Here is a 25,743-nt window from a genome sequence, read left to right as displayed (position 1 = left end):
TTATCACGGGTATCATTTTAATCGTATCGCCCCAAAGAATAGAGAACACATGTCATTTTTACCATAAATTGTACGGCGTGAAAACGAAACCTTCCAAAATTAGCAAAATTGCGGTTTTCGTTTTAAGTATTTTTTTTTTTTTGGTTGCGCCAAACATTTTATGGTAAAGTGAGTGATGGTTTTACAACAAACAACTAGTCATACAAAAAAAAACAAGCCCTCATACTAGTCTGTGGATGAAAATATAAAAGAGTTATGATTTTTTGAAGGCGAGGAGGAAAAAACGAAAACGTAAAAATAAAATTGTCCTTAAGGCCCAAATGGGCTGAGTCCTTAAGGGGTTAAATAAACCATATAGCACCAAGTTCACACCAGACTTTCCTCTTGCTGCTTTTAGATGTCACACAAAACTACAGAATGGAGGAGCTTATGACATAGGGCAGCACTGACCACACTTATCCATAAGAAATACCGTATTTATCGGCGTATAACACGCACTTTTTAGGCTAAAATGTTTAGCCTAAAGTCTGTGTGCGTGTTATACGCCGATACACCCCCAGGAAAGGCAGGGGGAGAGAGGCCGTCGCTGCCCGCTTCTCTCCCCCTGCCTTTCCTGGGGTCTAGAGCGCTGCTGTTGGCCCTTTTCACCCCCTGGTTATCGGCGCCGCTGCCCGTTCTGTCCCCCTGACTATCGGTGCCGGCGCCGATAGCCAGGGAGAGAGAAGCGGCGCCGACAGCCAGGGGGAGAGAAGGGGCAGCGGCACCCATTGCCGGCGCCGCTGCCCCGTTGCCTCCCCCCATCCCCGGTGGCATAATTACCTGAGTCCGGTCCGCGCTACTCCGCTGCTCCAGGCCTCCGTCGTGCGTCCCCGGCGTAATTGCTATGCACGGCGCGGCGCATGACGTCAGAGCGCCGCGCCGTTCAGCGCATAGCAATGACGCCGGGGACGCACGACGGAGGCCTGGAGCAGCGGAGCAGCGCGGACCGGACTCAGGTAATTATGCCACCGGGGATGGGGGGAGGCAACGGGGCAGCGGCGCCGGCAATGGGTGCCGCTGCCCCTTCTCTCCCCCTGGCTGTCGGCGCCGCTTCTCTCTCCCTGGCTATCGGCGCCGGCACCGATAACCAGGGGGTGAAAAGGGCCGACAGCAGCGCTCTAGACCCCAGGAAAGGCAGGGGGAGAGAAGCGGGCAGCGACGGCCTCTCTCCCCCTGCCTTTCCTGGGGGTATATCGGGGTATACACGCGCACACACGCACCCTCATTTTTTCATGGATATTTGGGTAAAAAACTTTTTTTACCCAAATATCCGTGGTAAAATGAGGGTGCGTGTTATAGGCCGGTGCGTGGTATACCCCGATAAATACGGTAGTTTTTTTTATCTACTGACCAAAATCCACTAAACACAAGCATTCAGTTTAACGTATAGCAATCCGCAGAGAAGCGGCATACCCTTCCTTTTTGCCCTACCCTTGGTTTCATCTTCAGGCCTGGGGCAATATTTTGGTGAATTATTGTTTAAACTGTGGACCAGTGTGTTGCGGACTGTATTCTGTGCTAAAAATTCTTAATAATAAGAGTATAAATTTTATCAATTATTGAATTGTACTTTAGAAAATTGCGTCAAGGCATTTTTAGGTCATTGATGCTCTGTGGACAAAAAAGAAGTCTGTGCATACATACAATTTTTTTTAAATTTGTGATCATTTTGTGAATGGATATTTTTCTAGGCGCATCCAGAAGACCCAGTGTATTTGTACTTTGACAACATGATGACGTGTGCCCGAGTCCGTGCCTATTCACGTAAAGCACTAGAGGAAAAGAAAGTAAAAGATCAAAGCATGTGTGACTTTGACGCTAATAGCAAGGTAGGTATAGACTGTCATTGTAAATATACTGTGCTATGAAATAGTCTGCCTTCCATATTTCCTCATTATTTCAAATTTAGAAAGGGAGTAGTTTTTGATTATTTTTTTTTTCCCACAAAAGTGAATAAAAAAAGGCTATGACATTTTAATTGTTGATTTAATTTCCTGAATGTAAAATGAAGCAACTTTCTAAGTAGTCTTCATTGGAAATGTCCTACCATTTGGCTAGAGAAAGATAAAATAAATCTCTTTTTTTTTTCTGACTGACATTCTGCTCTCTTTTGGCTTTTTTGCACAAGCAGATTATCTGGTAAATGAGTGTTCCTAGGAATGCTCGTTTCCAAAAATAGGCCTGTGTAAAGGGACCAGCGAATGGCCGACAAACATGGAAATGCTTGCTCGACGGCTGATTGAATCTTTTGCACCATTTGAAATGATTGTTGTCGGCTGCACTCCGCCCTATCTAAACGGGTTTTCTAGGTGTCGGTGATAAACTTTAATGGGCCGCGCAATTGACTAAGCCTTGTGAAAGCCCTAATCACTAAGATTGCTGCTCATTGCCTGCTTTGGCTTGTGTAAAAGGGGGGGAGTTAAAGGGCTACTCCGCTGCTCAGCGTTTGGAACAAACTGTTCCGAACGCTGGAGCCGGCGCCAGGAGCTCGTGACATAGCCCTGCCCCCTCAATGCAAGTCTATGGGAGGGGGCGTGACAGCTGTCACGCCCCCTCCCATAGACTTGCATTAAGGGGGCGGGGCATGACCTCATGGGGGGGGGGCTATGACATCACAAGCTCCTGACTCCAACGTTCAGAACAGTTTGTTCCAAATGCTGAGCGGCGGAGTACCCCTTTAAGGGTCAGCTCATATAGTGGACAGTGAGGGATGAACCCTAAGGACAGCTCACACAGCTGTACTTATGACGGAAACTATAATAGAGGCTTCTAACAGAATCTCTGACCCGGATGTGAACACAGCCTTAGTTTACAAGATTTGCATCATTACTGCTCCATAAGCCGGAAAAGTCAAGCTCTAATGTTTAGAGACACGGACAGGCACTAAGCTGTACCAGTGCCTTGAAGTAGAACAGGGGTTTAAGGTATAGAAGATACTGATTAGAGATGAGCGAACTTACAGTAAATTCGATTCGTCACGAACTTCTCGGCTCGGCAGTTGAGGACTTTTCCAGCATAAATTAGTTCAGCTTTCTGGTGCTCCGGTGGGCTAGAAAAGTTGGATACAGGCCTAGGAGACTCTTTCCTAGGAATGTATCCACCTTTTCCAGCCCACTGGAGCGCTTGAAGGCTGAACTAATTTACGCAGGAAAAGTCATCAACTGCTGAGCCGAGAAGTTTGTGACAAATCAAATTTACTGTAAGTTCGCTCATCTCTAATACTGATACTTGTTTTGTTTCTTTATTTTCAGGAGCATGACCTTCACTCAACCAAGGCCATTGAGCAAGAAAAGGAAGCAAACAAAGATGGTAGGTATCGCTTAAATGAAAAAAAGATGCCATGACCCACTGCTTCTGTGTTTCTCATCAGGTTTGTTTTGCTTCTTTCATTTACACAGAATATATAGACAAAAGGTGCAAATCGGTTGACAGCAATGCCTCAACCAAGCTCATTGAAATTATCTCAGACTGCAACGGGAAAGAGGATGAGAGTAAAGTGTTAAACATCACGTCGCAGCACATGACCAGCAGTGAGCCACAGTCCTTTAAGTTGGGAAGCTTTGATATCGAGCTGATGCATGAAAATACGAGTGAAGAAAAGTCCACTTCTAGTTCTGTTTGTTCTCGAGTAAAAATTGCAATGTCTGCAGAAAAGCAGGCAAATTCTACACCTCCAAAGCCAAAGCCTGTTAAATGGAAAGCCGAGAATGTGAAGCCCCCAGATAAGGAACCTGAAGATAGTTGTGCGGATAATCAAGCAAAGTCTCATGGAGGGAAGGGGCTGCCATTTTACACCAAAGTTCATCCAGCTGGCAAACTGGTGGCCCGATTGAAGACGTCTAACATCAGTGAAGCAGAGCTAGTTGAGGTATTTCATGTCTGAAAATTCACATTTTAACCCCTTGGCAACTTCATATGGTGCTACTGCCAAGAAGATGGTGCATTAAAGGGGTATTCTGGCTTTATACATCTTATCGCCTATACAAAGGATAAGGGATAAGATGTATGATCGCAGGGGTCCCGCCATTGGGGACCCCCGCGATCTCTGTGCAGCCCCCGGGTGCTGCCTCCGAGACAGTGACGTGACGTCACGACCACACCCCCTAATGACTTCACGCCCCTCCATTCATGTCTATAGACATGAATGGAGGGGCGTGACCATCACGTCCCTGTTTCTGAGGCAGCGCCCGGCAGAGGATGCTGGGTCTGCATCGAGATCGCTGGGGTCCCCAGCGGCGGGACCCCTGCGATCATACATCTTATCCCCAATCCTTTGGATATGGGATAAGAAATATAAAGCCGGAATACCCCTTTAGTGATGTGAGAACCTGCGCTCTCCACAGTCAGCTTCAGCTGTATATAAAGGTTTACACACTGCTGCAATGGATCGAAAAGAGCAGTAATCCTGGTCATTGAAATTAGAGATGTCCCGATACTAGCCATTTACATTCTCTGGTCCTCTCCGTCCGCGTCATAGTGTTCCATGGAGGAGCATGTGACTCACACGTCACTCCCCTCCTCCCCTGCACCCAGCGTAACGCTACGAAGGAAGCGGAGTGACGTATATGTCACATGCTCCTCCATAGGACGCCATGATGTGGACCGGGAGGACGGAAGAAGGGGGCAGTGGAGAGGTAGCACCCGACGGAGGACAGCCGCAGGTGAGCTGTGTGCTGCTACTAATGTCTACGGGGGAGCTTGCTGTCTAAAGGGGGGCTCTGCTGCTGCTGTCTCAATGGGGGCCCTGCTGCTGCTGTCTCAATGGGGGCCCTGCTGCTGCTGTCTCAATGGGGGCCCTGCTGCTGCTGTCTAAAGGGGGCCCTGCTGCTGCTGTCTAAAGGGGGGCCCTGCTGCTGCTGTCTAAAGGGGGGCCCTGCTGCTGCTGTCTAAAGGGGGGCCCTGCTGCTGCTGTCTAAAGGGGGGCCCTGCTGCTGTCTAAAGGGGGGCCCTGCTGCTGCTGTCTAAAGGGGGGCCCTGCTGCTGCTGTCTAAAGGGGGCCCTGCTGCTGCTGTCTAAAGGGGGGCCCTGCTGTCTACAAGGGGGCCTGCAGTCTACTAGGGGGGGGGCTGCAGTCTACTAGGGGGGGGGGGGGGGGGGGCCTGCATTCTACTAGGGGGGGCCTGCAGTCTATAGGGGGGGGCTGCAGTCTACAAGGGGGGGGGGGCTGCAGTCTATAGGGGAGTTGCTGTCTACAAGGGGGCCTGCAGTCTATAGGGGGGGGGATTATGTCTACAAGGGGGGCTGCTGCTAATGTCTGCAATGGAATACTACCTACTAGTAAAGGTAATCTAACAGAAGAGTCACCTGCACTAACTTGAATTTATTGGTAGATAGGTCAGGTGACCCGGTTTCTGACGCTGGTCATAATGTGGTCATCGGTCTCACCGACAATGCAAATTCCCTGTTCTGTCCAATGGAGAAGAGAGAAATCTTGGCTCATACTACAGCAGCCGCCTCCATTGTACACAACAAGGACCCACATATCAGCACGGTAAGCAGGTGCATAGACCGGGTCACCCTGGTGTCAGATTCCTTTTAAAATATAAGTACTCGTACTTGGTATCGGCGAGTACTAGAATTAAAGTATCGGTACTCGTACTCTTAAAAAAAAATGGTATCGGGACATCTCTAATTGAAACCCTTAGATTCAATGGTCAGTGGCTACGACAGCACTTCATTGCAGATACTTACAGTATAGAGCATATGCTGCAATAAAAAGTACAGAATAAGAAATCACATTTTTGTGAAGGGCATTTGTGGAATACTGTTTATATGTGCTATAGCTATACCTTTTGGTTTATGAAAAGTATAAGACTCCATGCAGCTTTTGGTACTCTCCTAAAGGCCAATTCTTACCCCCTCCATCCCTCATTTGATTAATAGAAAAACTGGCGACACATCCCTTTAAAACCCTAACTGCAATCGCGCTCTGTCCATAGGATATCTGTTTTAATCTCCTGAGACTACAGCGATCAGGATAAGGGTTTGCTTGAAGTTCCATGCAAGTCTTAACAACTTCAGTCAAATCAGTATCCTGATCACTGCAGTCTCTGGCTACAAAGTTGTGGGAGAATTAAAGGGATATTTTGCCGCCAGAGATTGATAGCGGTAACGCTTTAAATGAGTTGCTGCTGTTTACTGCCATAGATATAAAACACAACAATTACATTTTATATATCTTGAACTGTGTAATTCTGCTTTGCTAAAATAAGTGCACATTGTACTTGCTGTTATTGTCGTTTTATAGGTCAACGGCAAGAATTACCCTCAAGCAAAGCTGCTTTTGGGGCAAATGGGAGCACTTCATCCAGCTAACAGGCTTGCAGCTTATGTTACGCGTAGACTTCAGCCTAGCCTATTTCATCTTCCCAAAGTGAGTGAAGTCAGGTGCAAAAGGGCTACTAAAAGTCCTTCAGAGTCGACAGCTGAAGATAAGTCAGAAGACGTCTTCACTCCACCGCAGAATAAGACTGGTAGGTAGAAATGCTGGAATTTGATTCTTCTGTTAGAGTTTGAGTTAATAAAAAAGAAAACATAATTTTAATGAAGAAATGTGAATATCTAATTTACGATCACAATTTGTGTGTTGACTATAACTTAAATAGGTATTTATTAAATGATTTTCAGGACCCCCTATCAACCCTAAGTATTTTGCCTCCATGGCGGCAATCTTGTCCACCTGCTACTCAGGGAAGTGCAACACTGCCCCATTCAGTGGGTTGGTGGGAATGCAACTGTGCAGACAAGTCCCCTATCCTTGTATTAGCAGAAGATTCATAGATATGGCCCCTTTTGGATCATAATAGATTTGCATATGCTAGCACAGTGTTTCCCAACCCGGGTGCCTTCAGCTGTTGGAAAACTACAACTCCCAGCATGGCAGGGCATGCTGGGAGTTGTAGTTTTGCAACAGCTGGAGGTAGTTTTAGTTTTGCAACAGCTGGAGGCACTCTGGTTGGGAAACATTGTGCTAGTGATATACCATTGTACTACATGATGGTATTTCCACTTGAAGGTGGCCGCACATGACCTCATATTTATTCTCCTAATTCAAATATTGGGCAGTGGTAGTTTACTAGTTGTGAGCATTGCTGCACTTTCATTTTTTTTCATGGGATGATTACAATATGGGGTTCATCTCCCAGCAATGTAAAGAATTGTTACTTCTTTCATACTGCTGAATTTGACAGAACCTGATAAAAAAAAAATGTCGAAACAGGTGCAGGTAAGACAAGTATCTGAAAATTCATGGTTAGAATTACTGCTAAAGTGGCCCCCACTGAATCCTGACTGAGGGTAGGGTCACACGGAACGGATCGGACCCAACCCTAAATTGTGCCTCCAGCTGTTCCCCAGTATGCTGCTCGCAGTGACAATGAGCCACTCCCAGCAGCCACACAGGCCTGTGAGTCACCGTGCGTACTCGCAGTGTACTCACAGACATCGCGGAGCGGCCGCGATGTCTGAGTACACTGCGCATGTGTGCGATGACTCTCAAGTCCCTGTGTGGCTGCTCGGAGCAGCGCATTGCATCTGTGAGCCGCACACAAAGGGAACAGCTGGAGGCACAATTTAGGGTCGGGTCATCGGCAGATCTGCAGCATAAAATACACTGCGGATCTGTTCCATGTGACCCTACCCTTAAAGGTGGAGAACCTTTCATGTATTATTCTCTAATAGTTTTATTAAAATAAGTGTGTCACATTGTAGGGGATTGTGGAACTGATCTTTTCTTGTTGATCATTGTATTAAAACAAACATTTAAAAAAAAGAGAAAACAGAAAAAGATGCAGTCCTACTAGGTATAGAGGAAATAGGAAAAAAATAGAGGGAATAAGAAGAAGTGTCTAAAACATAAATAGATAAATTGTATTTATTGAATGATAGTCTCGATGATGTTCTATAGTCTGGGCAGGGCCCTTGCCACAGACTGAACAAAATATATTAAAAGAATATTAAGACCTATATTGTACATAAAATATACATAAAATTTGCACTGTTGCGGGAAATAGATTGTTAAAAAGTCTTGAGAATAAAATATATTTGGGCTAGTGGGTTAACAAAGTCAAATAGCAGTAGGACTGCATCTTTTTCTGTTTTATGAAATTATCCTTTTGGCACAAGGGTAGGTGCAACGCAGTATCCCCGGTTTAGGCAAGTCACTACTTGTGGAGTGGGCTCCTGCGCCCCTCTTTATATGCGTCAGATGAATATTGCCGTTGACATCTGTCGAGATCAGACTTCCGTCAGTTTAACCTTTTTGATGCCATGATCGATAGCGATCGCTGCATCTACATGGGGACGTAACAGGTCCTGCACCTATCCTCTCCGATCACCATCTCTGCAATGCAGTTGCGTGGCAGCAATTGGTTGCTATAGAAGTCTGAAGCCTCCTGAGCTCAGATGTCACGGAGAACCACACTGAGGGCATTAAACTCACCTTGTTACCACTTTAAAGGGTTAATCTAACAAAACAAGGCAGGTTTATAAATAGAACAAGATATCTAAGTCAAATATTGCTGTACATAACTTTCCTAAGCTTTAAATTTGTGACCACTGAAATGACTGCACATGTAATATCAGATTATAAGCCTTTTTTTAAAATACTTTTTAATGTTAAAGTGTACATCCGGTGATCCTCCGCGTCAGGCTATCTTTTTCTCCTTCATCTTTTATTCTTCAGAGCCCAAGACTTGCACAAGACTATCGGGATCTGGATATGTATTTGTCAGAAGTCCCATGCAAGTCTATGGGACCTCCAAATCCGTCTCCAAGTCTTGTTCTCTAAAGTTTCCTGGGAATTTTAAAAATATATCCTGCCGCCAAAACATCACTGGATGTGGCAGACTTGTAATAATAATGATAAACATCCGGTAATATAGTTTGTTTTAACGTTCTTCCATACTAAAGATGGGAAGTGAGTTGGATGGTGTTGACATACAGATGTTCTACTTTGCAGCTGCACAATCCAGGCCTAGCAGCAGGCTCACTCACTTTGTCATGGGTGAAGTTGGATCAATGCAGAAAAGCCGTGGAGTCAGCTCATCTGAGCCCACCATACTTGTGTCACCAAAACAGAGCACCCATTCTACTCGGCTCTTATTTGTATCTTCTTCTGTGGCAGCGGGAAAGCAAGCCCCAGCTATTTCTACCACTTCTACGAACCTGGCGTCTTTATCCACCACATCGCTCTCTTCTGCTGCCTTAAGCGCTGTGTCAGCCCCCAAAGTGAAAGTGACACAGTCACTACCAACATTAATGCGTGTAACAAAAATAGTAACAAAAGGCTCTTCTCTGTCCCTTCCCGCAGGCATAGTAGTTCCTTCCACTAATGACACTGTTTTACCAGCACTGACTCCAGCAGTGGTCAAACCCTTAGCCACTACAGGGAGTACATCATCAGACTCCCTTTCCAGTAATCCTGGTAGTAATAAAAGTAGTGGTACTCCAATATCAAATGTAATAGTATCACCCAATGTAACACAAACTGGATCAGTATCTTCTCAAGTTGGCTTAAACATTACATCCCCATTGACTGTAAAAACAGGTAAGTTTGTTTGTTTGTAGTGTATCTTTCACTTTTTACACCTTAGGCTGCATTCACACCACGTTTTTGCAATACAGTCCCCGTATACATATTGTATGTGAAAACCGTATGGAATCATATTGAAAACCGTATGCATTGACTCTCCGTTAAAAACCGTATGCCAAACGATTCATCAGGTTGTGTCCGTTTTGCATCCTGTACGGTTTTGTCAGTTTTTTTTTCCTGTACCCAAAACCATAGTCTACCAGTTTTTGGTCCGGGTGAAAAACCGTATTAAACCGTATACGTCTTTTTTTAACATGGGAGTCAATGGGAACCGTACAGAACCGTATGTGCATACGGTTCCATACGGTTTTCACCATACGGTTTTTGACTTTGCACAGTTTTTTTTCTTGGAATTTCAATCGAACCAGTTAAACTTTATTCATAATGGAGTGACATGTTAAAAAGGTATACGTTTTTTTTTTTCTATAAAAAACAGATGCAACCGGACATCATTTTTTAAACTGTGTACGGTTTTTAACCGTATACAGGTTAAAATTTGTACACCCGTTTTAATACAGTTTAGTCCAGTTTTGAGGAATCAGTTTTTCATCAAAAACCTGATACAGGAACTGTACTGCAAAAAATGTGGTGTGAATGCAGCCTTACTTGTTTTTAATTTTACATTTTGTTATATATTGTTCAATTATAAGACAATTGTAGTTATTAGCCAAGCCTTTTGAAAAAAAAAATAATTAAATATCATTAATAATGATATTAATAATAATGAAAAATTTTCTTCTAAATTGAGTGTTTTGCCAATGTGCTCATTATACTGGAAGATGACTATTCCCAAGTCTGGACAGACGTCAAGGTAGTAGTCTGACTCTAGCAACCATTATTATCTGGTCCAATCAATTAAAATATGACCTATTCATGATAGTCGTTGTGCTGGCAACCCGGTTACCCAGAGTGCAGTTGTATTACTCTATGATTCATGTTGTCTAGGAAAGGAGAATATGCTAGGGAACCCCTTTAAGGGACAATCTAAGACTTGAAGAGCTTGACCCTTTAAGGGGGACTCCACTGGCCAGCGTTCGGAAGTAAATGTTCCGAACGCTGTTTTTGAGCTGTGGGGGTCGGTCATGCCCCTAGTGACATCACTGCCACGCCCCATCAATGCAAGTCTATGGGAGGGGGCATGACGGCCGTCACGCCCCCTCCCATAGACTTGAATTGAGGGGGCTTGGCAGTGATGTCACGAGGGGTGTGGCCGACCCCAGCAGCGCGAAAACAGCGTTCAGAACATTTACTTCCGAACGCTGGCCAGTGGAGTCCCCCTTTAATTTAACCCCTTAAGGACCAAGGACCGGTACGTCCTGAGTCCTCTCCCTTACTATAACACTAACTATAACACAGCATGGCCCCACATCATAGCAGTCGGGCCCGGCCTCTGACAACGGCCGGGACCTGTGGCTAATCGCACGTGGCACTGATCGCGGTGCCTCGTGCTATTAACCCTTTAGACGCGGCATTCAAAGTTGAACGCTGCATCTAAAGTGAAAGTAAACCAATGCTGGTTAGCTCAGGGAGCTGTTCGGGATCGACGCAGTGAAATCGCGGCATCCCAAACAGCTGTAGGACACGAGGAGGGTCTCCTACCTTGCCTCCGGTTGTCTGATCGCCGAATGACTGCTCAGTGCCTGAGATCCAGCCATGAGCAGTCAAGCGGCAGAATCATTGATCAATGGTTTCCTATGAGAAACCATTGATCAATGTAAAAGATCAGTGTGTGCAGTGTTATAGCCCCCTATGGGAACTATAACATTGCAAAAAAAAAAAAAAAAAGTGAATAAAGATCATTTAACCCCTTCCCTAATAAAAGTTTGAAACACCCCCCTTTTCCCATAAAAAAAAGTGTAAATAAGCATATGTGGTATCGCCATGTGCAGAAATGTCCGAATTATATAAATGAATGAAAAAATTAATAAAAAGCGATCAAAAAGTCCGATCAATTCAAAAACGCCCCGTATGCGAAAAAATAAAAAAAAGTTATAGGGATCAGAAGATGACAATTTTAAACGTATACATTTTCCTGCATGTAGTAATGATTTTTTCCAGAAGTACGACAAAATCAAACCTATATAAGTAGGGGATCATTTTAATCTTATGGACCTATACAATAAAGAGAAGGTGTCATTTTTACCAAAAAATATAGTGCGTAGAAACGTAAGCCACCAAGAGTTACAAAATCGTGTATTTTCTTAAATTTTGTCGCACAATTTATTTTCCCGTTTTGTAGTAGTATTTTGGGTAAAATGACTGATGTCATTACAAAGTAGAATTGGTGGCGCAAAAATAAGCCATCATGGATTTTTAGGTGCAAAATTGAAAGAGTTATGATTTTTTAAAGGTAAGGAGGAAAAAATGAAAGTGTTAAAACGGAAAAACCCCGGTCCTTAAGGGGTTAAATATCTTTTAAAATCAAAGTCTAGTTTTCATATCTGAGTGTATAAAATGTGATATATGTCTCAATAACCTATTTACGACTATATCTTATTTTGGTTTTATCCGCACTATTACAGTAGCCGCTTCTTCCGCTTCAACAACGAATTCTTCTGGAGTGACCTCAGGAAAACGTTTAGGCCCCCGACTTCTTCTGATTCCTGTAAACAGCTCCTCTGCTTCTTCGTCTCGCCCAGTACAGTGTTTGCAGACCTCTCCTGGACAGAAGATGGTTCTACAGCCCATAAAGAGATCTAATGGTGCCACTCTGTTTAGGCACCCCAGTGGTCAGCTTATTCAGCTTGTTCCATTGCAAGTTAACTCTGCTAATTCTCAACAAAGCAGACAGCACATTGTCATCCGTAATCCAGGTACTAAGAATGTAATGGCTACTAATTAGGATTGTGAAATAATTCATGTAAATAAAGAAATATTAGCCCTTACGTTGTACTGTTATTTTAATTCTTCCATATTGCAGATTGTATATTCATGGTTGGTGGAATACTTGGAAATAAGCCCTATTGGCACTAAAATAAATGTCATATAAAGTTGTGTCTGGGTACAGAGGTTACGTAGAGCATCAAAGGTTTCATGAAGCTGTGCTCATGTGTTTCAGCACTAAAAACTACAACTTTTGGACTTAAAGTGTTATTGTTTAAAAAAATTAAATAAATAAATAAACAAAACTTTTGACATGTCCCAGAAACAATACCAAACTCCTTGAGTATACAAACTGTTATGGGTGAAGAACATCTTTGTGTTAAAGGGGTACTCCGGCGCTTAGACATCTTATCCCCTATCCAAAGGATAGGGGATATGATGCCTGATCGCGGGGGTCCCCCGCTTGGGACACCCCGTTAAAATCAGTCCCCGGAGCGTGTTCGCTCCGGGTCTGATTACTGTCGATCACAGGGCCGGAGCATTGTGACATCTTGACTCCGCCCCTGTGTGATGTCACGCTCCGCCCGCTCAATGCAAGCCTATGGGAGGTCACGCCTCCTCCCATAGACTTGCATTGAGGGGACGGGGTGTTACGTCACACGGGGGCGGAGTCATGACGTCACGATCTTCCGTTCCCATGGTCGGGAGACAGAACCTCCAGCGCTGCCGGAAGCAGATACAGGGAGGTGTTGCATGCTATATTGCAGGCGTCCCCAGCGGATGGAACCCCCGCGATCAGACATCTTATCCCCTATCCTTTGGATAGGGCATAAGATGTCTAGGGGTGGAGTACCCCTTTAAGCCCCCCTTATAAAATTCTTCTATTTATTTCCAATATTTAAAATATCATCCAAAATAGGGTAAATCAAAAATATTAAAATTGCAAATTGCTGGCTAACTGTCCAGAGATTAGTATTCACACCATCAAAGATTAAAGGGGTACTCCGGTGGAAAACTTTTTATTTTTTAAATCAACTGGTGACAGAAAGTTAAACAGATTTGTGAATTACTTGTATTAAAAAATCTTAATCCTTCCAGTACTTATTAGCTGCTGAATACTACAGAGGAAATTCTTTTCTTTGGAGCACAGTACTCTCTGCTGACATCTTGAGCACAGTGCTCTCTGCTGACACCTTTGGCCATTTTAGGAACTGTCCAGAGCAGCATCTGTTTGCTATGGGGATTTTCTCCTACTCTGGACAGTTCTTAAAATGGACAGAGATGTCAGCAGAGAGCACTGTGCTCATGATGTCAGCAGACAGCTCTGTGTTCCAAAAAGAAAATAATTTCCTCTGTAGTATTTATCAGCTAATAAGCACTGGAAGGATTAAGATTTTTTAATATAAGTAATTTACAAATCTGGTTAACTTTCTGGCACCAGTTGATTTAAAAAAAATCAACCGGAGTACCCCTTTAAGCTAGCCATCCCTAAATCTTAAATCTGTGTAATTATATATGCAATATCCACTGATTTTTAAAAACACAGATAAATACGGTAGTCTCCCTGACATGTTTCCAGCAACCATACTTTATTAAGGGACAGAGGATAAGTTGTAACTGTTATTTTCTCATTTCTTATTTCTACTGGCTCTAGAGGACTGGTTCTTGTATACACTTGTTGTTATACATCCTTTTTCTATAAGTTGTAACTGTTGCCAGAAAGTTTAACAGATTTGTAAATTACTTCTATATAACAATCTTAGCACTTCCAGTAGTTATGCTGCTGTATGCTCCACAGGAACTTTTTCAAGTTCTTTTCTGTCTGACCACAGTGCTCTCTGCTGACACTTCTCAGGAACTGTCAAGAGCAGGATAGGTTTGCCATGGGAATTTGCTCCTGCTCTAGACAGTTCCTGACATGGAAAGAGGTGTCAGCAGAGAGCACTGTGGTAAGACAGTGAAGAAATGTAAAAAGAAAAGAACTTCCTCTGTAGTATACAGCAGCTGATAAGTACTGGAAGGATAAAGATTTTTAAATAGAAGTAATTTACAAATCTGTTTCTGGCACCAGTTGATTTAAAAAATAAATAAATAAAAATAAGGTTTTCACCGGAAGTACCCCTTTAACCCTATGCCTCCAATATCAATAAAATAAAAAAAACAAAAGGCGTACTTTCCCCGCTGCTCCTGCTGTGGGATCCTAAGGTTCCTGCTGCGCTCCTGTTTTCCCAGCTTTCAGTAACATCCCACTCCCCTACTCAGCGCAGCAGCATGGAGGACCTTATACAGAGTAATGTTACTGTGAATCCAGTACTGAGGTTAAGCAGTAATACTAATTGAGAGATAATTGTCTATCTCCAGCAGTTCACTTCCCTCTCCACAGACTTCTGTAGGCATCATGTAACTGGGTCCTTCATTGAACAATTTCTCTCAGTACAGATTTTCAGTGACCTAAAAGTGAAGTTAAAGTTTAGTTCAGAGGGTAATGGAGGAAAAGTGGCTCACAGGTAGAGAAAAGCATTTTTCTTTGATTAGACATAGAACAAAATTTCTTGATTTTATTTATTTATTTATTTATACAAGCTTTTTTGGCTTTAGACCATGCCTTTAATGCTATTTTAATCTTTGTGTACTTTTACTCAGGTTCTGTGGGTGTCCGTCTTCCTCTTCCAACAAATCCTAAAGCTGCAGCAACCTCTTCTATTTCCATTCCAGCATCTATCATATCTCGTGCTTCTGCTCCAGCTAAATTATCTGTAGTCTCTCCTCCTAAGGTCATCTTAAATAAATCTGGGGTGACAATTCTTTCACAAAATCCACCAATGCTTTCCCCTTTGGGCACATTTGCATTGAAAACATCCTCACCTACAAGTAATAGTGAGGCACCACCCCTCACTTCTCCGAAAGTTATAACTTTCACTGGTAGCAGACGTGGCGTCCTTGCATCTAATGTGATGATCCTCCAATCAGGAAATGTTTCCTTGGCAAATAATCCTCCGCCTACAGCGCAAAATGACAGCCCTGTAAATCCTGCTACAAAATCTGACATAACAATAATGGGTAATATGCCTGACGCTCTGAGTGATCCAAATAAACAAGATAAGGAGCTTTCTGATCCGTCATTAAGTCTTCTGCCATCTGGCTCAGGTGTAGAGAAAAATGACAAGGAACCCGTCAGAGAACGCGATGAGCAACCTGCATCTGAGATTGTAAGTGAGGAGAAGGAAGCTGAGGAGCAAGAGTCCACAGAAGAGCAGACCGAATCTGTGCCACAGGAGGTCAACACCTCAACTAAAGGAAAGAAATGTCAGAATGGACAGCAAGAACAGTCCCAGCTTAGTATGGATCCCATTGATGAATTCCTTGCCTCAGATGTAACCTTGTTACAAGAAGCTGAGAAGAAAGATGTCCAGAGTCTCTTGACCAGGAAAGAAGAAGGTCCAGCAGAAAAAGGGGACGGTCAACAAAGCCCAGCAAATAAAAATACCAAAAGTCAATTGAAAAATGAGGATAGTAGTCGTGTGACCTTAGTATCGGAATACATACAAGAACAAGTAGCTGCAGGGGTACAGCATCGTATACAGGCTGAAAGTGAGGAGAAAGCGGAAGTATTGTTAGAAGAAAGATCCACAGAATCCCAAGTCTCTGCATTGTCATGTGATCAGGATAGCAGTAAAGGTCTCCGAGCAGATCCACAGATAAAGCAAACTTTTTTTGACGACAAAGAAATTCTGCAGAACCTTCAATCTGAAGATGAAGTAAGAACTGCTTTTTCTTTATTATCTTCCCTGTGTATACAGTATATTAAAAGAAAACGAAGTGATCCAGTACTTGGAAAAACAGCAGACTTTATTTTTCAAATCCTCTTAAAATGGTATAAGACTGTTACACTTCACGTGTTCTGAGGGATCTTGACGCGTTTCGAGCGCATGCGCTCGAAACGCGTCAAGATCCCTCAGAACACGTGAAGTGTAACAGTCTTATACCATTTTAAGAGGATTTGAAAAATAAAGTCTGCTGTTTTTCCAAGTGCTGGATCACTTTGTTTTCTTTTGCTATTGGACACACGGAGCCTGGGTGCAGATCCGAGAACAGGAGCAAGTAAATGAGCTGGACTTTCCACATATTCTTGCATGTATACAATATATTAACTAAATTTCTATCTGTCCTTCCAGGAAAAACACACCTCTCTTGCAGCATGTCATGTTTTTTATACTACACAGCAGTGTTCCCCAACGTGTGGCTCTCCAGCTGTTGTGAAGCTGCAACTCTCTGCATGACTGAACAGCTGTTGGCTGTCTGTGCATGCTGGGAGTTGTAGTTTCACAATAGCTAGAGAGGTGTGTTTTACTGGAAGGACAGATAGAAATTGACTTATTTTTGCAAATTGAGCAACAGGTTGGAGACTGCTGCTCCACAGGCTTGCTGTCACAATAAAGGAGCCAATACACTGAGCAATCACTTTATTAGGATTAGCTGGTGTCTGGCCTCTTGTAAGCAATAACACAATACCACGTAGTGGCCATGTCATGGTTTGCTCTTGCATAATGTGTTGCTCTCTCCTGTAAACATGGTCACTTGAGGGTCTTTGACCGCAGGCACATTGTTAGGCCTGGAGGTGTGGTGGCAGCACTTCTAAAACAACTGCACTAGTTGAGTGTTTCCAAGTGAGAGTGTATAAAGACTGGATGAACCGTGGACAGACATCCAGTATAAGATGACATTGTGGCAGGCCACGTGTGGATGATCCTAGAGGCAAGTGTCCAGTGGCATATTTGGTACCTCAGCAATGGTGTACCACAATGGACAAACTGGCCCAACAGTACAATAGCGGGCAAATATTTGGTGTACAGACTAGGGTTTTATAGATGAAAACCAACAAGGGTGTCCCTAATGACCTATGTCATTGCAAACAACCCTTCGGATGACTGGGTCTGCATCTGGCATAACTAGCACAAAGCCTTATCCTGTGGATGCACCGTTGGGGTTCAACAAGCAGGTGGTGGCAGTGTCATGATGTGGGGAGGGTTTTCTTAGCATACCCTAGGAACATTGGTGACTTACCAAAATCCTTAAAGGAGATCTCCAGGATTTAGCAACTTATCTATCCCCTATCCTAAGGATAAGGGATAAGTGTCAGATCGCGGGGGGTCCGACCGCTGGGGCCATCCGTGATCTCACGTATGGGGACCCGGCTCTCTGCATGATAGGGGCGTGTCGACCAACACACAAAGCGGCGGCCGACATGCCCCTTCCATGCAGCTCTATGGGAGAGCCGAAGCGCTGTTCTCGGCTATCTTCAGCTCTGCACGAAAAATTGCACGGAGGGGACATGTCGGCCGCAGCTTCGTGCTGTGGTCGAAAAAGGCTTGTTTCATGTAGAGAGCTGGGGCTCCGTACAGGAGATTGCGGGAGGCCCCAGCATTCGGACCCCCCGGGATCTGAAACTTATCCCCTATTCTAAGGATAGGGGATAAGTTGTTATATCCCGGAGTTCTCATTTAAATAGTGTGCACTATAGGACCAGTTGGCAACCACATTGCCATCTTTCAACAAGACCATACTTTGTGTCAACAAGCTTGCATCACTAGGGAATGGATAGCGCAAATAGTGTGCCTCCAACTGTTGCAAAACTACAGCTCCCAACATGCTGGGAGTTGTAGTTGTGCAACAGCTGGAGGCACACTGGTTGGAAAAACACTGGGCTAGAGTAACACTAGAATTCTCCACCCTGCCTTGCCCCCAAACTCACTGGGCTAAAACAAGCTGAGATCCGCACCCATTGAGTGATGGATGTGCTGCAGTGGCCATGGGTTCAGCTCAGTATAGAGGATTTTTACCATCTTGTGGAAACTGTTCCCTAGCTGCAATCTGTGATCACCCAAACAGGAGGATCAACCCATTATTGAATAGATGTCCCTAATGCAGTGATTGCTTAGTGTATCTTTAAGTGGATTTATAATATTAAAAGTAGTTTTTGTTAGTATAATTAGGCTTTTTATATATTCTATTAACCCAACATAGTCCACATTCCTCTTTATTTAAAAAAAGGATAATAAATATTATATTGAATGGTAAGTGAAATTAGTTTTCATTCTTTATTCCTTTTCCTATCTAGAGTGATGTCGATGACTTCGTTGATATTGAAAGTCTGGAAGATCTTTCCGAGAACACAAGTGAAGCTCATCTGAAGGCATCTGCAACTACTGACAGGTAAGAATCACTTTTTATTTTTAACAATTGGAATTTGCTGTAAGATGTACCTGACTGTAAGACGCACCTGACTTGATGCATTATTATTATTTCATGCCTAATCCATTCAACTATATGGGAGTCCAAACTCAAAGACTGCAGTTTATTGCAGACTTCTATGTGGGACAGTGTCAAAAGCCTTACTAAAATCTAGATATGCGATGTCTTCTGCCCCTCCTCCATCTATTATTTTTGTCACCCAATCAAAAAAATCAATAAGATTAGTTTGACATGATCTCCCTGAAGAAAACCCATGTTGTTTTTCATCATGCAATCCATGGGATTTTAGATGTTCTGCAATCCAATCCTTTAGTAGGGTCTCCATTAGTTTCCCCACTATTGATGTCAGACTTGCTGGCCTATAGTTGCCTGGAGATGACTTTATGTTGTATGACTTTATGATTTGTTCAACTATTTGTCTGGTATAAAAAAAATACAGTATGAGCTAGGGATCAACCGATTATTGGTTTGGCCGATATTATCGATTTTGGGCATTATCGGTATCGGCAATTACCTTGCCGATAATCCGATAATGCTCCGCCCCCACCGCACCGCGATGTTTGTTTGAAATACATTTTTTGAACTTTAACTGTAATTACCACAATAAAGAAAAACTGACTTGTTAAAATGTAACTATCCTTTTGTTTGTCTTATTTTGTACATGCAGCATTCAAGAAAATGTATTCAATGACCGCAAGAAGGGCTGTAAGGTATAGTAAAGCCCCTGATATCTGTAATTCTGTACCCCACTACCACCCCCCACTAACCCCCCCCCCCCCCCCCCCAAAAAAAATTTATTAAAAGGATAATAAATAGTATATTACAAAGTGCATAACATACATTTTTAATCTGCATATCTAGAGTGGAATTGATGAGGACGTGGACATTGAAACTGTGGAAGAGCTTTCTGAGAAGATAAATATAGCCCATTTGAAGGCATCTGCGACCTCCGATAGTGACAAGTTAGAATCTCTTTTTTTAATTTCTAAAAATTGCTGGTATGTTTAAAGTTTTGATAATTTGGAATCTTCTGCTGAGACCCCTTAGCATGGGGCAGTGGGCTTTCCTTCCCATCTTGGGGCTTGCTCTGACTTACTACAAGTGATAAGCTCCTATGGAGCCCATCTCCTGCAGTGAGTGGAAGCGAGTGCCAGGCCTGAGAGTGAAGCACACTGCTGTCTGCTTCATCTGGCTATATCTAGAGATCGTGGGGGTTTCCCTACTAAAACATTACTGATCAAAACTTTTGAACTGTTTTTCAAAATAACAGTAACACTTTAAATTATTTAGCACCAAGACATGTTGGACAACTTTGTGGGAACAATTAGGGTTCTGTCCTTTTCTGTTCCAGAATGACTGTGCCCCAGGTCAATATAGCCATGGTTAGGGGAGTCTGGTGTGGAAGAACTTGACTGGCTGCACAAAGCCCTGACCTCAGCTCTATCCAACACCTTTGGGATGACCTAGAATGGAAACTAATCCAGACCTTCTCATCCAACATCAGTATCTTGACCTCACAAATGCTCCTCTAGAGGAATGGGCAAAATTTCCCACATACACCTGCAAAATCTTTTAGAAAGTCTACAACTGTTGTAGCTGCAAAGTAGGGGCTAACACCATATTATTGACTATGAATTCAGAATTGGAAACCCTAAAAGATCCTGTAGATTGAATGTTTAGGTATCGCAATACTTTTGTCCATTATAGTGTAGCTTTCTGTTCATATGTAAAATGCTGTAGAAGTACCCCTTAAGCCGAAATTACACACAGTAAACAAGAGTGATTACTTTTAACATGTCCGTTTTTATCTTCTTTTGTAGTTATGCAAACCATTCCAAAGAACGCAAGGGTTCTACGGTATAGTAATACATCTAATTTTTCTGATTCCATAATAAATAAATATATATTTAAAAGGAGCTTGTTATGCTTCGTGTTATGTATTCCATTTAATTTTGAGTGAATCAAATCAACATTAAAAGAAAGCGGTCACTCGTTCACCCACACCAATACAACGGGTTATAGTGCAGGTAAACAAGAGACCGATGCAGGGTTTCTGACCTATATACGTACCGGCGCTCTGTCCCTTCGGGAGTTCGGCTTCTTCCAGCGCTGACTAGCACACTGGAGGCGGGCCCGCCGGCTGGATTTGAATATTTATGGGTGCTGGTCATGTGAGCACTTATGTCTACTGGAAGACTCCGAACTTCCGAGGGGCCAGGCGCCAGACTGCAGGTACGTATATAGGTCAGAAACCCTGCATTGGTCTCCTGTTCACCTGCATTATAACCCCGTGTATCGGGTTTAGTGTGGGTGAGCATGAGTAACAGTTTTCCTTTTAAATGTCTTTGGACAGATGTGAGACAGTACATCCTCTTAAATAGTCCAGGAAACCAGATGACCGTACCTGCAAAAATGTAAATGCATCTGATATTAGACTGTGTGTTCACATTTGTCAAGATTACATTGTGAGACTACCCTAAAAATTGGGTATATGTGTATTCCTGGCAGACAATTAAGTAATATAATAAAAAGTATTAGGGAAAATGAAAAGTTCAAGGCCAACCTTGTCATGGTAGGTAGATAGATATGAGATAGATATTTTCTTTTTATAATTAATTTTTTTTATAATCCACCTTTGTTTTATGATGAAGAAATTTAGCTGCTTCTCATGTGACATTTATTTTTAGCCTAATGCAAAAGATGTAGCATGGGTAACATGGAGGTGCATGAAAATGAGCCCGCTAGCTGGGTAACATAAGGTGGGGTAAGGTGAAGGGTCAGGGAGGCTAGTTCTCTTGCTTCACATCCCAGCAGTTAATGAACTGAGACAAACATGCTTTATTCTTGCAGTATTCTTTATGCACCCTACCCTCCTGGGAAAAAACATTGAAAGTAATAATATACGTTTTTTCTTATATAGGCACAACTTTATACACTTAAGCACTCTCAAAACTTCATAATCGGAGCCAGCAAGGGACATATATAAGCAGCTGCAGCTCTAATCTGGACTCATCCCATAAGGTCCAGAAAGATCATAGGGTCCTGCAAAGCAACAGTCCACTCCAAAAATGATCTCCAGATTTCCCCTGGGCACTGGTGCTTACACTCCAGCTTCACAGACAAATAGAACTTCAAGCACTGTGTATATTATATCCCTTTGTCCTTTGTCTATGTCAGGTCCTTTGTATTGTTGCAGAGGAGCATAAGTTCTTCTCTGGCAGAGCAGACTAAGGGTGCGTTCACACGGCCATCTGTCCCCGTTTTTTTTATCCCCGTTTCGGTTCCGTTCTTGCAGGTTGTAAACGGATTAAAAATGGTTTTAAAAAAATCCCATTCAAGTCAATGGGATTTTTTTACAATCCGTTTACATCCGTTTTTACCCGTCTGCACTAATTTCCATTTTTTTGACGGCAGAAAAAACAGCACATGCAGTATTTTTTCTTCTGTCAAAAAAAATAATTTTTTTTGTTATATTAACTGAACAATAAGGGATACAAACGGATAACCTCTGTTTACATCTGTTATTGTCTATTTTTTTTTTTTTTTTTTTAAGTCTGTTTTTATTTATGACGGGAGAAGAACGGGACTGGTCTAGACGACATTGTGAACGCAACCTAAGAATAGCTAAAAAGGCAGATGGTGCCCCCCTGCAACAATGTTAAGAACCTAAAAAAGTTGTGTGAATTATGCCGAAATGCGTTGTCTGTTATTGTAAAAAATTGCAAGTGGTTCAAATATATATGGAGCTTGAAACGGGAGTGTGAGCAAAAGCACCTGAGTGGCTGGACAGACTCTATAGAGCAGTGTTTCGCAACCAGGGTGCCTCCAGCTGTTGCAAAACTACAACTCCCAGCCAAAGGCTGTCCGGGCATGCTGGGAGCTGTAGTTTTGCAACAGCTGGAGGCACCCTGGTTGGGAAACACTGCTATAGAGGATAAAGAAGTATGGTATGAAGACAGCACTAAATTGTGGTTGTAGTAATAATAATAATTTTTTTGTTTTTAATAAAGGTTCCGGGAGAGGACACATTTTCAGCAACAGAAGACGATTCCACCGTTCACGTATTTCATCGTCATAACCACACACAGAATGAGCGGAGGAGACGAAGTGAATTAAGAGATCTTTTTGACGAACTGAAAAATGCTCTCGGTCTTCATAGTCTTCCTAAAGTGTCGAAGAGTTATATCCTTAAACAGGTCAGGTTCATGTCTCCTGAAATGGCAGGAGCAAATTTAGATTTTATTAGAAAAACTTACCTTCTTTTCCTTTTGGCTTTCAGGCCATAAAAGAGACTATGAATTTGGCAGACACCGCTGACACACTTATTAAGAAAAAGATGATGTTATCCCAGGCACAAACTCAGCTGATCAGGAAAGTGTCAAATCTTTCAGGTTGGTGAAATATTCTTCAGGAATGATGTTTGTATATTCAAGTGAAAAGAGTAAATGTTATTGATATTTTGGTTACAGTTGACACTTTAATATTTTTAGCTTTCCCAACTCTAAATATGGCATAATATAATAAATTAAATCCATTTGTCAGTGACTGCAGAAATCTAGTACATGTACCTAGTGATGATATGTCTATAAAATAGAGACATCTAGACCTTTTAAAACATTCAGCACAACATTATGTGGCAGAGAGTTCCATAGTGTTACTTCTCTTACAGTAAAGAATCATTGTATATGGTGATGGTGAAACCTTCTTTCTTTTAGATATAGCAGATGTCCCCTTGATTTGTTTACAGGACTAGGTGTAAAAAAAAAGATCTCTGTACTGTCCATTTACATATTTGTACGTTGTGATTAGATCGCCCCTAAGCTATCTTTTTTTCCATGCTGAAAAGCCTTAAGTTTAATAACCTTTCTTGGGTACCGTAACGGCTGAGATGTGGATCCGCTTTCCTGTGTGAACAAGGACTGAACCGTACCAGGGAGCGGAGTCTAAGGTGCCGCTGGTTTTCACCATAGCCCGCCGTAAAGCGAGTTGGACTTGCTGCGGCAGGGGCACCCAGGTCGCTACCCCTGGCATGATCCATTCACACAGGTTGCCCAGGTGAAACTTGGCACAGGAGATGAGGCGTAGTCAGATGAAGCACGAGTCAGGAGACAGGCAGCAGAGGAGCGTAGTCAGGTCACAGGCACAAGGTCAGAAGGCTGGCTGAAAAGGAGCGTAGTCAGGTCACGGGCACAAGGTCAGGAGGCAGGTGGCAAAGGAGCAAGGTCAGGTCACAAGCAGGAGGTCTGGAACACTAATAGGCATACACAGGATAACGCTTTCTCTAGGGCACAAGCACAAAGATCCAGCACCATAATAGGGAGGTGCTGGATTAATATAAGGTCCGCCAAACATTGGACCAATTATGGGCGTACTGGCCCTATAAATCTCACGCCCTAAGGGGAGGGGATGCGAGCGCCGGCTACGTGCAGGAGGAGAAGGACCAGAGAGGGAGCGAGGCAAGGGGATGCCTGGGACTTGTATGTGGGTGTGTCCCGCAAAGCGAGTCCCGGAGCCACCAAAGTTAGGTAGGAGAGTGCGCTCCCGGACGGACTAAACGGCCGTGGCATTACTAATAGCAACGCCCGGGACACGCGTGCAGGAGCATCCTGCACCGTGAGTCCCGAGGTTGCAGGGAGCGCTCATGGCAAGAATAAATGGCCAGAGTGCTGCCTTTAACAGGTACCACAGTCCCCACTTTCTCCTGTGATGTATCTGTCTAGCTCTGGTTTGGTCTGTCAGACTATCCCTGTATAGCATTAGCCCCGTACACATGTACGGACGGTCGCCCAGTTGAAAATGGATCATCCAAGTAGGTATGGACAATTGGGGGGGTTTTAGCCTAGGGTCACACTGTCCCCCCATGCATTACTTACACCTTTCCTTACCTAATATATAGGATATTTGTGGATATCTGTGCATCCATATATTGTGAGCAGGAAGCATCAAGAGCAGGCAGCTTCCATTATATTTCATGCAGCCATTGGACAGATTTCACCTGCAGTCCATATAGAAACTGTAGAGTGGCATAAAATAATCTATATTTAGTTGAAAAAAAGGGATCCAATGGCAACTACAGGAAACTTGATTTTCCCTAAACTGTTTTCTTGTAGTTTTAGATTATCCATGTTTACTTAGATAATATTCTTGTACACAAATATGTACAGACATTATGTGGAAGAAACATTTCTTAAATTTCATAATTCTACAGGGAAACCAAAAGAGGTCGTGCTGAAGAAACTGGAATATTTGTACGCAAAGCAGAAAGCTATGGAGGCAGAAGTGCAAACAAAAAACTTGGAGGATGATGTTGCTCCCCACAAAGCATCTATGAATGTTCCTTTACCGAGGATAGAGACTTTTCTTCCCTTGAAGCTGGGGGAGGACAGTAATGAAAGGCAAAGTAGTCAAACTAAGAAGCCTATCATACTTACAAGGAAACCTGTGTTGTTGTCAAAAGAGGGTGAGTAAGACTCGGTCTCAGGGAATCCTAGGTAGAAAGGACTTAGCATCAGGATAACAAACTGGTTTAGCCCCCTTAAATACTAACAATTTTCAGAACTTAACTCCTAAAAAAAAAAAAAAAAAAAAAAGGGATTTGAGGGGTTAAACTGCTCTGATCAAAGGAAGATCTGGTCCTGTGAGCGTAATGCGAACAACATGGGGCAGCCATCTCCCTCCTAGTTCCCCCTCCAGGACCGTAAACTTACAACAACTATGAAATCTGGCCCAATTAAACATGATGTGGTCAGAGAGGGCACCATAAGTGCTACACTGTTTGCCACAAAAAGATATTTGGATGTTTATTAGTATATGAAATATTTTAGAATAATTAAGTTCCGCTATACTCATCTGGGCAGTGCTTCCCCCGTGTGATGGCTGCCTAATATATAGGCGGCTGGCACATAGGTGGAGTTAGTACTGTTCTCATGAATGCTGTGGACTTAAAGGGGTACTCTGTTGGAAACATCTGATCCCCTATCCAAAGGATAGGGGATAAGATGTTAGATCGCGCGGGTCCCGCCGCAACTTCTGCGTTC

General features: G+C 43.2%; 1 protein-coding gene across 6 annotated transcripts in view; it reads left to right on the top strand.

The window, feature by feature from the left end:
* MGA (MAX dimerization protein MGA) overlaps positions 1–25,743 on the top strand; it is a 66,129-nt gene that overhangs the window by 28,303 nt on the left and 12,083 nt on the right. For all 6 annotated transcript variants that reach the window (XM_056546670.1, XM_056546666.1, XM_056546669.1 and 3 more), the window contains 14 exons: positions 1,731–1,868; positions 3,291–3,348; positions 3,438–3,907; positions 6,287–6,512; positions 8,999–9,586; positions 12,154–12,444; positions 15,098–16,212; positions 18,573–18,667; positions 19,374–19,416; positions 19,568–19,668; positions 20,527–20,563; positions 22,717–22,902; positions 22,986–23,097; positions 24,915–25,166. In XM_056546670.1, coding sequence (XP_056402645.1) covers positions 1,731–1,868; positions 3,291–3,348; positions 3,438–3,907; positions 6,287–6,512; positions 8,999–9,586; positions 12,154–12,444; positions 15,098–16,212; positions 18,573–18,667; positions 19,374–19,416; positions 19,568–19,668; positions 20,527–20,563; positions 22,717–22,902; positions 22,986–23,097; positions 24,915–25,166 — 3,712 coding nt within the window. The remainder of the gene's footprint in view (positions 1–1,730; positions 1,869–3,290; positions 3,349–3,437; positions 3,908–6,286; positions 6,513–8,998; positions 9,587–12,153; positions 12,445–15,097; positions 16,213–18,572; positions 18,668–19,373; positions 19,417–19,567; positions 19,669–20,526; positions 20,564–22,716; positions 22,903–22,985; positions 23,098–24,914; positions 25,167–25,743) is intronic.

This window comes from Hyla sarda, chromosome 11 (assembly GCF_029499605.1).
Source record: "Hyla sarda isolate aHylSar1 chromosome 11, aHylSar1.hap1, whole genome shotgun sequence".
In the NCBI taxonomy this organism is placed as follows: Eukaryota; Metazoa; Chordata; class Amphibia; order Anura; family Hylidae; genus Hyla; species Hyla sarda.
Note: the sequence above shows the minus strand (reverse complement) of the source record. Positions and strands in the feature narration are given on the sequence as shown.